At 40.1% G+C, this 15,094-nt stretch overlaps 1 protein-coding gene across 1 annotated transcript in view; it reads right to left on the minus strand.

Annotated features, from left to right (window-relative positions):
- Positions 1-3,064: 3,064 nt before the first annotated feature.
- Positions 3,065-15,094, minus strand: part of smarca2 (SWI/SNF related BAF chromatin remodeling complex subunit ATPase 2) — a 40,776-nt gene continuing 28,746 nt past the window's right edge. Inside the window, exons 29-34 of the mRNA XM_008419373.3 lie at positions 13,489-13,712; positions 7,635-7,740; positions 7,281-7,382; positions 6,369-6,495; positions 6,016-6,149; positions 3,065-5,493 (exon numbers count right to left, since the gene is read on the minus strand). Of these exons, the coding sequence (XP_008417595.2) occupies positions 5,458-5,493; positions 6,016-6,149; positions 6,369-6,495; positions 7,281-7,382; positions 7,635-7,740; positions 13,489-13,712 (729 nt within the window). The 3' untranslated portion in view covers positions 3,065-5,457. The remainder of the gene's footprint in view (positions 5,494-6,015; positions 6,150-6,368; positions 6,496-7,280; positions 7,383-7,634; positions 7,741-13,488; positions 13,713-15,094) is intronic.

Here is a 15,094-nt window from a genome sequence, read left to right on the forward strand (position 1 = left end):
TGTCAGAGTGAAACGCTGCCATAAATTATAAAGTTTATTTTACTGAAAACTCAGAAAGATTCATGGATTCAAAACCAAATAAATAAAAACTGGAGGAAATCCGGCTTATTTCACAAAGTGTGGTTCTGTTAAGTGATTCTGAGCAGTCAGTGTCTTACCAGCTGCAGACAAAAGTTTGACATCAAAGCTGAGATTTAGTGTCAGAATAACTGGTAAAGAAAAATGAATGAATTTAAGTAATGAAGGTTTTTGTTTTGCTGCTGAACGGTGAAGAGTTTAAGTCTCGCATAGCAAAGAGTTTTTTACTCATCGTTGCTTCTGTCAGATCAAAACCGTTTCATGTTCCTTTCATCCGCTGAGGTTTCAGGTTCTCCAATTTTCCTGATCTGAACCAAATGTTCCTGAAAAACATATTTCAATCCAAGATGTTTGAGTTCTGATGAAACAGAAAAACGTGAAATATTGATTTTCTCTCTTATTAAATCAGATGCATAAAGAAATACTTTAATTTCTGGGTCAGAAAAAAGGTTTTTCATCCGAATCATTTTCAATAAAAACACAGAAGGAAGAGATTACAGCTCAAAAGATAAGAAAAAAACTCAGTTTCATTCACGCCAACCTGCATCCTGCAGCTCATTTAGGTTTATTTCTTTTAATGCGTGTTGTTGCATTTTGAATTAAACATGTAATCCTGGAGAAAAACCACGCTAGCTGTTCATGCTAATCAGATTGTGCTCTGGGAAAAGAAAATATCGGCTTGTTTACTTCAACGTCCTCAGTATTTTTGGCTAAAGCATGGAGAGCTTCTAGTCGATGGAATAATCCCAACAACGCGTCACATTCAACTTCTCTTAGGCTGCAGGGATGAAATAACGGAGTCGAAAGCAGAAACACCTTGGTGGCTTCTGAAGATGTCGACTCGAGAAGACGACCTGGTGAAGGAGTTTATCTCACCAACACATTTAGTGTGAGTATGGAAGGTGCATTCACGGCCTGGTTAGTCGGCCTTAGAGCTGCAGTTTGTTACTTTTATTAAAATAAAAAAAAACGTTTCTATGTATTTGTTAACATTTTCACTTGTTACAGTATAAGACAGATAATCTGTGAAACAAAAAAGAGCTCCTCTGCCTTCTCCCACAAATAAATCACAGTCAGAAATAACCAATCAGAGCCAGGAGGACGGGCTTAGAGCTGTCAATCACCCTCATGCACCAGTGGCTCTGCTACACGACCACTGGTTCATCATAAATGCTAAAGCTAGTTAGCATAGCCACCAATGACAGCAGTTTTCCTGTAATAACAATCTGCTTCTACACCATTACCACATTTAGCAGCGCATACATGGGAATGATTGACAGCGCTACGACTTACCTTCCGGCTCTGACAGAGACAATTTTAATAAATATATAAAAATAACATGTTTTTGTAAAAGTTCTGCAGCTTTAATCAACTTCCAGTCCATTTGTCCAGAAAGTCCGGTTTGTTTGTTGAGGTGTGAAGAACTCGTAATCCAACTCTGGTCCGCCTGAAAACCTCCGTCTGGGTTCGGTTGATCTGAACTCTGGTGTGGTTTGAATGCATATGTGAATACCAAAAGCAGGAAGTGGACTACAGCACAAGGCATTCTGGGTAAACAAGCAATACAAACATGCCAGCCTAGCGCAAAAGAGAAATCCTACAAGTGGTCAAATCTGACGCCGCTCCATTGTTTGAAGTCCATTCATGAAGAAGGAAGTTGTACTTGGTGTCTTTTTTTTAGAAGTTTTTATGTCGTTTCCTTCAGTGGTTTCTGCTGCAGCGCCCCCACAGGCGAGGAGGAGAACAGGTGGTAACAAATGTTGCACCTTTGGTCCCAAATCAAACCGAATCTGCTGGACTATCAAGTGAGAAAACGACTTTAAATTGAGCTTAATTACCAAAACAAGTTCAGAATTCAATTTGTTTTTTTTGTTTTTTTAGACTGAAATGGTTTTAGAAAGTCCTCCAGATGTAAATTATCTTCTTTTGCTACACATTAAAATCTGATGCCAGCAGCTTTCGATCCAGTTCAGGTGTGAACGGATACATCAGGTGCGATGCGTCCTCAGCTGCCCTCCGATCCGAAAGGAGAAAAAACCACGAGGATTTTCCCCGATCATGCGTTAAACTGATAGTGAACCCTGGAATCCGCAGGGACACAAAGCCCCCTCCCAGCTTTCCTTTCAAGCTGTGCAAGCGTTAGCACCGATATAGCGCCCGCTTCCCACCTTTGACAATCCGGACTCTTTAACAACACGGGACACCTGGCCCTTTCAGATCCCAATCCATGAGCCATCAGGAGGCGAAAAAAAAAGATTCCTGATCTTATTTGGAGTTGGGACAGATCCCCGGCGGTGGAGGCGAAGACAAAGGCTACAGAGGGAGAGCAGGAATGGGCCCTGGCACCTGACGTCCCGGCTGCTCAGACGAGGATTAGCATCCAATTTGCCCGTCGTTTCCCGGGCTCAGGCCTGAACCAACACCTCGGCGCTTCAAAGCGCCGGATGAAAAGGAGGCCATGATGGTCAGTGGCCTGGAGAAGCTCTGTTTAAAATGGCAGGGATAAAAAAAGGAGGCTGGTTTTTGATGTGCCGTGGAGAGCCAGGCTCTTCTTCTTCTGCTGCTGCCCTGCGATGTGTCGGTTTCAGCCGGGAGCAGCGGGAAAAGCTGCTGCGTTTCCATTATGAGGTTCTGCTAATGTTGAAGAAAACAAACAACTGTGGTGTTTCCATTAAATAGTAAACGCAATTAAATCAAGTCACTAAAAACATGCCACAACATGATCCTCCTACCACTTCCTGTCTTCTTCATGGTTTCCACCAGTAGCAACATCCGGTTGTTGCTCATGTGACTCGCATGACGCAAAAACAGCGTTTCCATTGCAGTTTTGCAAAATTAGAAAATACTTGGAAAGATTCTGTGTTTTTGAAGTGTAAAACACCAAAACTCTTAGAGCTTCACCTTTTGAACTGAATCACTTAATTCACCCTCCAACACACACAAAGCCTCAAATAAAAACAATAAAGTAATAAAAAAAAATCACAGCTTTTTGTGCAGAAAGTCAAGAATATTTATTTGCTCGGGGCCATGAGATTACAACCACAAGGACACTGTGCAAAGAAAGCAAACACTAAGCCGCGCTGACGGAGCGTTTCACGGACCCAAGTGATAAAATCTGCATCAGGAGTTCATGCTGCAAACACAGAACGAGGCGGGAGAACGAGGCACACAAACTAGATGAACAAATCAAAACACTTAAAAACATTCTGCTCATTCAGATTCTGCTTTGAATGTAATAAAAGGGGCTTTTATTCCGTTCAAAAACCAGAGAGACGCCGTTTAGTTTTCATGCAACAGGCGAATCATTTCCTTAAAGATGGTGGAGCAAAAAAATAAAATAAAATAAAATAAACAAACCGTCTCCACACAAAGCTGCAATACAGTGATTTAAAAAAAAACAAACGTTTCTTATAATAACAGAAGAGAGGAGATGGAAAAAGTGTTTAACATTTTTAAAACTATCAGAATATAATAACAGGAGGAGCTTATAAAATAACATGTAACGATGTTTTTATTCATAGAATTAAAAAAATCAGTTTGCATTTCATGTTTCAACTTTAAAAATGGTTTTATGGTTGTGGCTGTAAATGTACGTCAAAAGATTAAAAAAAAATAAAAAAAAGATTTTATTTTATCCATTTTTACCTAAATAAAATCCAACATCAGCGCTGAAGGTGGCTGTTGCTTTAATTGCTGATTTTTATCTCCCACAGTGAGTTAAATTAAAAGATTTATATTATTTTAGGAATTTTAAAGATCAGATTTTAATAATTTTTCAAGAAAGGTAAAAAAAAAAATGTCACATCTTAGCCAGAGTAGTGAAGTAAAATACTTATAATGTTGTGAAAATGGATGAAAATAACCAGAGTAAATAGAAAACCGTTTGTTAAAACTCCGATCTAGAGCTCTGTGAAACACAAACAGATCTTTATTAAAACATTAATCACTTGTTCTGTATTCTTCAGATCAGTTTTATCGATTATTATTGTTGGAATCTCTTAAATGGCGCCTTTCTGACTGCAGGAAGGAGGCAGAAATGTCCCAAAGAAACGCAGGTGAGACAAAACGTCATGAATTCATTAATAATTCATCTGTAGACAAACAGCTTATAAGAAAAAACGAAGAAATTAAAGATGCTTTTTTTAAAAAAAACAATATTTAAAACAAAGATCTTATTGATGCTGCTGAAAAGGAAACATTTCTGTGGAGTTACTTTGGAGAGTGTGAGCTTTTAGTTCGACCTGGTGTGAAACCAACAGGGTGGAAAGAAAACAACGTCAGACATGGTGGAGGTGGCGTCATGCTGAGGGGCTGGTCAGAAAATCCCAGAGGAGAACATTTGTTCTCAAAAGCAAATTGCTGAACGGCTGGAAATAAAGACAAAAACTAATCATTTATTCTTGTTTTTGGAGCGGTCTAGTCAAAGCCTTGACTTAAATCAGACTATGATCGTATTAAAACAATCCTGAAAACAAGAGTCATTGTGACGTTTGCATCGTTTTTTATTCACTCAGGTTATTTTTTTTTATCATTAAACGTATTTTGATCTGAAATATTTAATGTGACAAAAAACTAAAACAAAAAAAAAATAAGAATCTGTAAAGGGGGTAAATACTTTCAGCTCAATGTAGCAGATTTTCTAAATAAAGAAACAGTAAAAGTAACTAAAATCTGCTTTGAAGCTGATTAAATCCTTTTAGAATATAATAACCAAGCAAGAATATAATTAAAAATTATTAATTTTGACGTCAAATTAAATGTTTTTAGACACAATGGGAGCTGAAATGTATTTTAACTATAATTATCAATATTATTGACTTTCCAAAACAATTAAAACATTAATCTACTGCGTAATCCTAAACAATTAACAGATATTTGATATTTACCTGAAAAATAAAAATCCCGGTTTCAGTGGCTGCATTTGGGGAAAATTTTACTTTTTTCATTTTAAATTTTTGCCATTTTAAGCACCAAAATATAGAAAAAGAAAAAAGAAAACCTGAAACTTTTTCCTCCCCATGAACCTGAAAACAAACTTTCACTAATATATCAAATCATTTGTCTTATATTAATGTGGGGAATATTCATATACTTTAAGATGAATTCATAAAATGACCAAATGTGCGTCTTTGTTTTTGATATAGAATTTCTTCTGTGCCAGACATAAAAATATTCTAGAAAACTCTAAAAAACAAGATAATGAGCTGATTGGTATTGCTGTAAGTTACTGATTGATTATTAATATATCTTAAAGTTGATGGCAGAGAAGATAAAACGCACCACAAACAAAAACAGCATGAAGCTGGACAGAAAATGAAGATATTGTTCTTTTTTTCAAGCTCAACATCCTCACGCCGCTGCAGCTGCTGCTGGTCCTCCTCAGTCGTCGTCGCTTTTGCTTTTATCCGACTGATCCTGCAGGAGGAGAGAGAGACGGCGGTCAGAAAGCAGAGGAGAGCGAGCGCCGTTTATGTTCCCACTTTCAGCTGGACGTCAGAGGAGGAGCTCTGGAAAAGGTCAGAAATCCTGCCAGGTTTTCGTTCGGGATCAGTGCCGTCACCAGCGCTAGCGGCTAGCTTCCAGAAGCTAACCGCTACAGAAGCTAACCGCTAGCGCTTTCTGCTGGATGAAAACAGCGAGGCTCAGCGACGGAAACGTCTGGTTTAACATCGGAACCGGTGTTAGCCTCAGACATCCTTTTTCCATTTCCTGGTTTGTCTTTTGACCTAAAGTTCATATAAATGACACTGAATGACCTCTGACCTTCTTTTTAGCTGAAGTATAGATTTTTGCGTGACCTGCTGTTAGAGCAGCAGATGACCTCAGCTGGTAGAGAGACATTTAAACCTCCGATAACAAGAAATGTAGCAGAGCTGGAGATGAAAACGTTCTGAAGGTGGACAGTTCTGCCGTAATCCCTGTTGGACGTGAACCTACGTTGTCGTCCAGGTCGTCGTCGCTGTCGTCGTCGCTCACCACCGGCTTGGCCTTTCCGCGGCTTTGCCTCTTCTTGCCTTTGTCGTGGCTGCGTCCGTCCCGACCCAGCTTGATCTTCACCCGCACAGACTTGGCTGAACAAAAGTCGGAGAACAGAACCGGGTTAAGCATCGCATCCGAGCTGCAACGACTTCCTGCACTGCAAAAACACAAAATCCTACCAAGTATTTACAACTAGTCTAGTGCAAATATCTTAGTGCACTTGAAATAAAACTAACTTACAAGTAACTTTTCAACAAGGCAGATCTGAATACGTTCTAATATACGTGCGTGTTTTAAAGTCTGTGTTTCACCTTCGGCCTCTGAGTCATAGTCGTCGTCATCATCCTCATCGCTGTCATCCTCGCTGTCTTCGTCCTTGGCGATCTTCTGTCTGGCGCTCTTGAAAACAGACTGGAGAACAATGGAGTCCTCGTATATCTGTTATTAAACACATAAAAACGACTTTGAGCTGAAGGTCAGGACGATTATTTAAAGCGGCAGCAGCGGCCGTTTCTCTGCAAAGGCAGGCAGACAGAAGGCCTGTTCAGCTATGAACGGTGAATTTTAAGCTGTTAAAATGCATTTTGGGAAGAGAAACATTTGTCCCTCCATCTTATTAAATAACAAACACAAACTGCATGTGTGAAACGATTAATCAGATTAATCGATTATTGTCAACCGGAGTAGATAAACTCAAAAAAAAAAAAAAAAGAAAGAACAACATATTCAGAGCAGCAATTCAGCCAAAACTGTTCAAAAATACAAACACGTTTTATTTAAGATATAAAAAACTCAGCAGGTAGTTTTAGCTTCACCAAATTCTGCTGCTTTGTCTCATTTGAGACAATAAAATGTTTATTTTCTTATTCAAAATATCTATTTAGACAAATTTGAAATGCTAATCAGCTGCTTTCAGTACAAAAAACATTTAAAAATGCTTCGTTGCCACGGTTACACATCATAACAACTGTACAAAAGTAAAAAAATAAGACAAAATGGGTTAACATGAGGCATTTTTTGGTCCAGAAGACAATATGCAGCAGAAATTATAAAGAACCAGAAAGTAGTAAAGTGTCAAAAAGATGCAGCACTTTGCCACAGACAGACCGACCAACAGAAAGACTAAAGGAAACACTGAGCTATGAATGTTCAGAGGAAAGAGCTGCAGAGCTAATCAGAACACGAGGAGGTGAAGGGTCGATCAGAGAAAAGCCGTTTGGTACCTGCGATCCCTCCAGGTTGAAGGTCTGAGCGTTCTGACACAGAAGCATCACGTCCTTCTCCAGGTCGCTCAAACTTCGGTATTTATGGTTTCTCACACGCTCCTGTTACCAGCAACAAAAAGTGTTACGTTTGTTTAAGACTCGGTTATCTACAATCACGATGAAGGGCCTGAATTTTCTCACATCAATGGAGATTAAACCTACAAATAATTACGACCAAAGCTGCTGTAAAACTTCCCAACCTCAGGAAGATTATTCAGAAACATCCAATCCCCCAAAACCCACAGAGATATTTAACATTTCACAGGGCAGGTGGAGATTAAACAAAAGCTTATCTGATGCCACTCAGCAAACCTTGATCTTCTTGAAGTCGACGGGTTTTCTGATCAGCTCGTAATATTCTGGCAGTTCCTTCCTGGACGGCAGCTGGACAAACACCTCGCTCAGCTGCCTGCCTGACCTGGAAACAGAAAAGAAACGTCAGAACTGGGATCCACAGCTCAGAGGAAACGCTGTTGTTAGTTTATAAGCCTCTGAACGGCTCAGCACCACGACACATTAAAGATCTGCTGCTGGTTCTGGTTCTGCTCTGCATCCAGAACCAGAACCAAACGAGGAGAAGCAGCATTCAGCTTACAAACATTCAGAAAACTGCAAAACAGCCGAAACACTGAGTTCCTTTACATCTAGACTAAAAGCCCATGTTTTTACAGTTCCTGTTGAAAGGGAAACATTGACCAACATTTTGATGTGTATTAATGATTTCGTCAAAATGCAACATTTATTACTGGTTTCTCGTTGTTGACTGACTGTATGACGGTTTTATGACATTTTATTTTTGTGCTTTTATGATGTAAAGCACTTTGAACTGCCTTGCTGCTGAAATATGCTACATAAATTAACTGGACTGATTGATTAATGACCAAACCCAGAATAATGTGGAAAAAAATCAGCTTTGTTTTGCTGAAATGAAGAAAAGTGGATCAGCGTGTAAAACTGAGCCGTCATGAAGACCAGAGAGACGATTATGACCCACAAATGCAAAGAGAATAAAAACTCGAGACAATTTATGGAGGAGAGAAATATAAAAGTATGTATTAATGATCAGATTTCACTGACGCGATTCAGATAGTTTTGTAATTAGCAGCTAATAAGAAGAGTCCCTGTTTCATGAAGTTTAAAGGAAAAACATATTCGCAGTTTGTACCTTTAATTTTTAATAAGCTCAGTGCTGTTCATCTAGCAGACATCTACATTTATTAAAGTTGAATTAAAAGGCTGTAAAACCAAGACCTACATGCTGGAACCCATGAATATTTATTTTCCAGCTACATGTACAAGCAAAGATCACCGAGGTTGTTTACTACCTGAAGTTTCCCCAGAGAAGGAAAAGAGGGGGAACAGATTTTAGTCGGCAGAAGTATGCGTCGGAGTTTCCTCTTCTGCATTCATCTTGTAAACAGACACACTTGATTACTTCTGTCAGAAATGTTTTCTCCCACAAGTTTTCAATGCCAACAACACAAGCAGCTCCAAATCTGAACCATCTGCTTCGAAGCGCTCAGATGACCGCTTCACTGGCGGGTTGTGCCAGGAGGCTTCCTGTTGTCGTGTTTACAACCAGCTGAATTATTACTTTTACTAAATTTGACACGATCTTAAAAAAAAATGGACCGGAGTTTTTGACTTTAATCACAACTTCAACAGCCCAGATGGGATCAGAATAAAAAAAAAAAGGGAAAAACAAACCAGCAACTCTTTCATCCACTTTAAGCAGATGTCTTCTCGTGTTTTGTCCTGGATGATTTGAGAAACGGTTGGATAATACGGCTAATAAAACGGTGGTGTAGGAGGGTTTGCCTTTAATCTTGTTAATGACAATCTGTTAGTCGAGTGAACTCTCTGCTGCTGCGTTTGGATGTTTGCTGAAATGAGCGTTTTACAGAAGCCCACCATCAGAAAGTGTCACAATGCAGCAAAACAAAGTTTTTCCTTGAAGATTTTCTTTTTAATGTGAGAAAGAGCAAGAACTTCCATCACTGGTGGTAAGTCTCTTTCATCTCTCCGGAGGAGTTTTGGCCGACGCTTTGTTTGCAGATGCCACAGCATTCTAGTCAGTGATGGGATTTAAAAATATGTTCTGGTTTTATTACCGTATTTTCTGCACTATAAGGCACCTTAAAAACCTTCAATTTCCTCAAAAGCCGACAGTGCGCCTTATATATAGACCAATATTGAGCCACAACAGGTCTAGCAGCTACGGTAAGCAGCCACCGACTTCATTTTCCCCCGTAGAAGAAGAAGCGCGCGGTGCATGCTGGGATAGTTGTCAGAACGCTGGTTTGTTAATAAAGTTTGATAATACATTTAAAGCCAGGGGGGAAAGGGAGGCGGGGGAAGAGAGACAGAGACTGCGGCGGCAGCGTGTCGGTTGGTCTGTTACCCAGAAAGCAGTTGGGCACAATATCGCAACACCGTGAGTGAAACAACGACTGGGGCAGACTACTATATAAAGCACTCGGGGACCATTTCTTTACAAATGTAGATGTGTAATAATAGAGTACGGAACAAATTGGCAACCCGAACTGAAGCATCTATTCTATGCGCCTTACAGTGCGGAAAATGCGGTACCTCTGTGATGCACTGTGTGTGTAACGTTGAAAATGTCTGCGCAAGGTGGATAAACGGCAACCTGCCAAAATGACAGACAGGCTTCAGATCTTTCCTTCACTGCTGTCGCATATATATTTACATATAAAGCATTTTTTAACATTTGAAGGTAAAATAGTTACTTGATTGTGCTACAAATCAAGTAATGTGCCTGGAAATAGATCATGCTCCCCACCTGTAACGTAAAATCGACTTTTTGAGTGTTGCATCATGCTCTAATGTTATTCTGATGTTGACCGTTTCATGCTTGTTTACAAAGTCTTTTGGCATTCAGCTGGGCAAAACGACTGGGTGGACTTAGCTCCGCCTCTGAGGCGCAGCTCCTCCCCCACTCAGCTCCTTCAGACTAGCCAGCAGCAATTAGCAAACACCTGGTGGATCAGCTGAGCTCATCGTAGGACCTACTTCTCAGAGCAAAGCTGGTAAAAACGTAGCTAAAGGGTTAAAAAAAGGAGCCATGTTGCGATGACTTCCTGAAGGCGGAGTTTCAGAAAGAGCAGGAGCTTCTTAAAGAGACAGGGGCCCAATTTCAAGGCGTTAAATCAGGAAGTCAAGCTTCTTTTGTTAAACCGTTACCTTTAACAGTTTTTACTGTTAAAGGTAACAACCTAAATATTGCAATATTTATTGCAATATTTATTGCACAGGCATATTGTGCAATAAAATGGCAACACATAATATTTTTAATAAAAACTTTGACATGTAGTCCTGTAGTTATAAAAATGATATTTTTAGTTTATGTATTTATTCATATTCTGCTTTAATCTCTTTGTTTTCTAATTAGATAGAAACCAAAATGTTTATTGCATCTCTAATCTTAACAAGGTTAAAGATATATAATCTCAACGCCTCAGGAGACTCAAATTTCGCCCAACTCCGTAGTCTGATATAATCTGTGAAGTTCCCTGGATGTGGAGTCAGGAAACGTACCTTCAGATGTCTGCCTCGCAGTGTGACGGCACCATGAATGATTGCAATTCCTAGAAACCTCGGAGCTGCTTGGTTTGTTTATTTACGGCTCCTGATGTGAGATCAGGAAAACGACTGATCCCAGATCAGTTCTCTGAAGGTGTGGCGGCTCTTTATCTGCTCAGATTTCCACGCTGACAAACATTCATGTGTTGTAGAGAGGAAATGAAGCTTTGTTACCAGGCTACAGGCATAAGAGTTTTATTTTTTACCGTTTCTCACAGTTTGGACATGGGGGTTGTTTTATTTATTTATTTGGATGAGAAAAGACAAAAGTCTTCAGTCTGGAGCTTTGGTCTCAACTGTCCCTTTCATTTCTTTGTTATTGTGACAGGACCAACATTTGCTTTGAGAACAACGATTGACGACAGACAGAGGAAGGAATTTGACTTTTGGATTCATAAAAAATACCCAGTTTAATCATATTCGAGTGGCTTTCCAGCTAAAAGTAAAAACCTGAACATTACTACAGCATCAGCCTGCATGAAAACGGATTTTTTACTTCCTATAGGTAAAGATTTTTTTTTGTAGAGGCACTAATTAAAGTCTACAATCAGGATAATAGGAGGAGCGGAGGAGCGAGATGCTGTTAATCAGCTCAGGGCCGAAGCAGCATCTCGCTGCCTGGTTTTTCTGCTGCTGCCTGAATGAAAATTCGGCCGCCATTAAAGCGGCGAAGGGTCGAAACGAGACGTATTCAAGGAAAACGATTCATCCTTTACTGAATGAATGTGAAAGAATCCCAGTGTGGGCCGATCGGTTTTATTACGACTGAATCTTATCAGGTTCTCCCAGGATGCGTCTGAAAATGGATTATTAATGAAGACTTAAAACAGAAAACAATGTATTGCGGTTCCCTCGGCATCACATCCAGGTTTGTTTTTGATGAATAACATTAAAACGTGATGTACAGCAAAAAAGAGAAAGATTTTACATAATACTGGCCCTTTAAAATCAACATAAACAGTTTTCACCTTTCCAGCTACATGTAGCAACACAAACTGATGGCCTGATGACTTTTCAAACATTTGTTGGTCATTTTCTTCAAATAAAAATGTTGTCATATCCAAATTTATACTTTTATTTTCTTAAGAAAGGGTTTTGCTGCAGAGTTTGAGACATTAGTTCTGTGAGAAAACCTCTGGCTACTTTACAGAAATATATTTCTTTGCAGGCGTCGTATTTCAATGCTTAATCAGTAGCTTAGTGGGTTTCCTCCTCTTCCTCCAGAGGCATTCTGACCATTCACACAGCTCAATGCACAATCAGTGTAATCAGTGTTTTCTATATGGGCAGTAACCGACATCGCTGTACACGCTCGCACGCACACACACACACACACCTGGCTCGCCTTTTTTCGTTCTGCTCATTGGCGACAAACTCGAACCAAACGGGTTGGACCACATCCTCCGACGTGGAGCCAGCACAGCAGAACCAGCGGCGGCGTGGCGTAGCGCCGACATGGAGGACGGTGATTAAAAATGTCATGTCCTTTATACGAGTCCTTCCAGAACCATTTTGGCTTCAGATTCTGAACCTTCCTATCGTCTCGGACCCGGTTTCCTGTTCTAACCTGACAACAAGAAGGTCTTTTCATCCACACAACGGATGTTTTCTCCTTTTTCAGTTATTACAGCAAGAAACTATCAACCTGGGTGAAACCTGGGAGTAGTGATGACCTCTGACCTGAACCTTCAGAACCACATTAAGACAGTCACAAAGTCGGCCTTCTATCACCTGAAGAACATCTCCAGGATTAGAGGACTGATGTCTCAGCGCGATCTAGAGAAACTCATCCATGCGTTTATCTTTAGCTGCATTGATTATTGCAACAGCGTCTTCACATGTCTGACTAAAAACATTAATCAGCTGATCCAGATGCTGCTGCTGGAGTTCTGGCTAAAACCAGGAAGATAGAGACACCACCCAGTTCCAACATCCTTCCAATAAGAGAAAAGACTTTAAGATACTGTTGTTAGTTTATAAATCACTGAATGGCTTAAAGATCTGCAGCTGTTGTATCAACCTTCCAGATCTCTCAGGTCTTCTGGTTCTGGTTCTGGTCTGCATCCAGAACCAGAACCAAACATCAGTCCAGAAACATGACTGTCAGGTTAATTGGTTTCTCTAAATTCTCCTTAGTTGTGTGTGTGTACATGGTTGTTTGTCCTGTCTGTCTCTGTGTTGCCCTGTGACAGACGGGTCACCTGGACGGGTCACCTGTCCAGGTGACCCCGCCTCCCATCCGGAATGTTAGCTGGAGAGGAAGCAGCATCTCCTGACCCCACGAGGGACAAGGGTGTTAGAAAATGGATGGATGGATGGACAACTGATTGTCCAGCGACATTAGTTGTCATGACAGGCCAAATCGTAATCGGGTTTTTTCAGCTCCATTTATTGCAATCGTTTAATTACTGGGACAATCTGTGGTCCAATAACCGGTCCGTCAGTCTGGGTATATTAGCATTTGTTTGGATTGAATTTGCTGGTGGTGCAGAGACTACAATGTGGTCTAAATAACGTGTCCATGTCTCTGGGTTGTGTTTAAAGCGGAGCAGCTCTACCGTACCCGTCCCTGTAGTTGATGACTGTGTCGATGATGGTGTTCATCTGCTTGGTGACTTTGGGCGGGTTGGGCGAGAGCTTCTCGGCCGGCGGTCGCCCTCGCCTCTTCTTGGCCTTCATGCCGCCGTCGTCTCTGCTGGACGAGTCTTTGTCCTGGCGCCGTTTGCGTTTACGCTTCTTCAAGCGGATTTCCTCCTCCATCTCCTCCAAGTTCCCGTCCTCGATGGCCTGAAAGTCAGAGCAGAACAGAGACCGGGTTTAATGTCACTTCGCCTCAGCAAGTACGATAATGATAACACATGTTGCCGGATAATAAATAGTCCCAGGAGTTGTTGCGATAAATGATGATGGTTGTACCGTCATAATAAACCAAGAACACATTCTCAAAATCAATAAACTTTAAATTCTGGTGAACATTTAACACCGGAACTGGAAGACATTTAAAATATCCAAAATAAACAAACAACAGAAACAACAAATAAAATGAATTATGAAGTTTCTGTTCACAAAAGAAGCAAAACAAAAGACTGGAGACTTTTTTCATCCAGTTTTTGGTAGAAAGAGAAAAACGATACATCATGCAGAGACTTCATCATAATTTATTTGGATATTTAAAATGTTTTCCACTTCCAGTGTTAAATATTCATTAGAATTTAAAGTTTATTAATCTTTGATAATGTGTTCTTGCATCATTTTGCCATTATTACCATTTTATTGCTTAAAATAGTCTCAAAATAACAGTATTATAGTTCATTAAGATAACTTCTGGGACAATTTATCATCCAGCAAAATGTTTTATTGTGACAGATGTTGGTCACACAACCAGTTTATCAGTATTTCAGACATTTAATACTTATTGATTAATTAATATGGAACAATTCAATCATGAAACGGTTTTCATAGGTATGATCCAGCTCTACTTTACATTTGTTAGTTATTTACATGTCCATCAGTGCTCTGTGCACTTTAATTTTCCAGAGAAGAGCATTTTTATGCTGGTTTTAAGCCATTAGACGTCAAACCCAGATCCTGGTGTCACCTTGTCTCTGTGGTTTTTGTTCTTCTGCATCATGCAGCCGGCGTGTCGGCCCACATTTTCTGCCTCTAATGAGCGTTTGTTTGAACCGCAGCTTACACTGGTCCCAACATCCTGTCACCTTGGCCTCAAAGTGTCTTTGTTCCAATTCTGTTTTTTCCCTGAAGCGTCTGGGCAACTCAATAAAATTGATTTGCTGAGCTTTTGGTGTTTCTCCGGAGAAAAAGTGCTTATTTGTTGTTTGTCACCAGCGTCCCACAAAGCAAAACTTCCAATTATGTTCAGAAGTTATAATTATATAATATGAAAGCAATAAGCAGCATCAGCATACATTTAAAGGGGTGCAGTGTTTTTAAAAAGGAGTTTCTGCCAAGTAGTCAGCAGCAAAACTGAAGCACGAGAAAAAGAAACGACTTGACATTCTGCTGTTTTTCAGTCAATCAGAGAAAATTTAAAACCAGCAGCACAGAAATCAGAAGTGTCACATTTCTGTTGCTCCGAATGAAAAGATCACGGAACGGTTGAAAACAAATCGATTGTTTTTATCTTTAGCAACATTTTAAAGCACCGACTG

Source organism: Poecilia reticulata, chromosome 9 (genome assembly GCF_904066995.2).
Source record: "Poecilia reticulata chromosome 9, P_reticulata-male-v2, whole genome shotgun sequence".
NCBI lineage: Eukaryota > Metazoa > Chordata > Actinopteri > Cyprinodontiformes > Poeciliidae > Poecilia > Poecilia reticulata.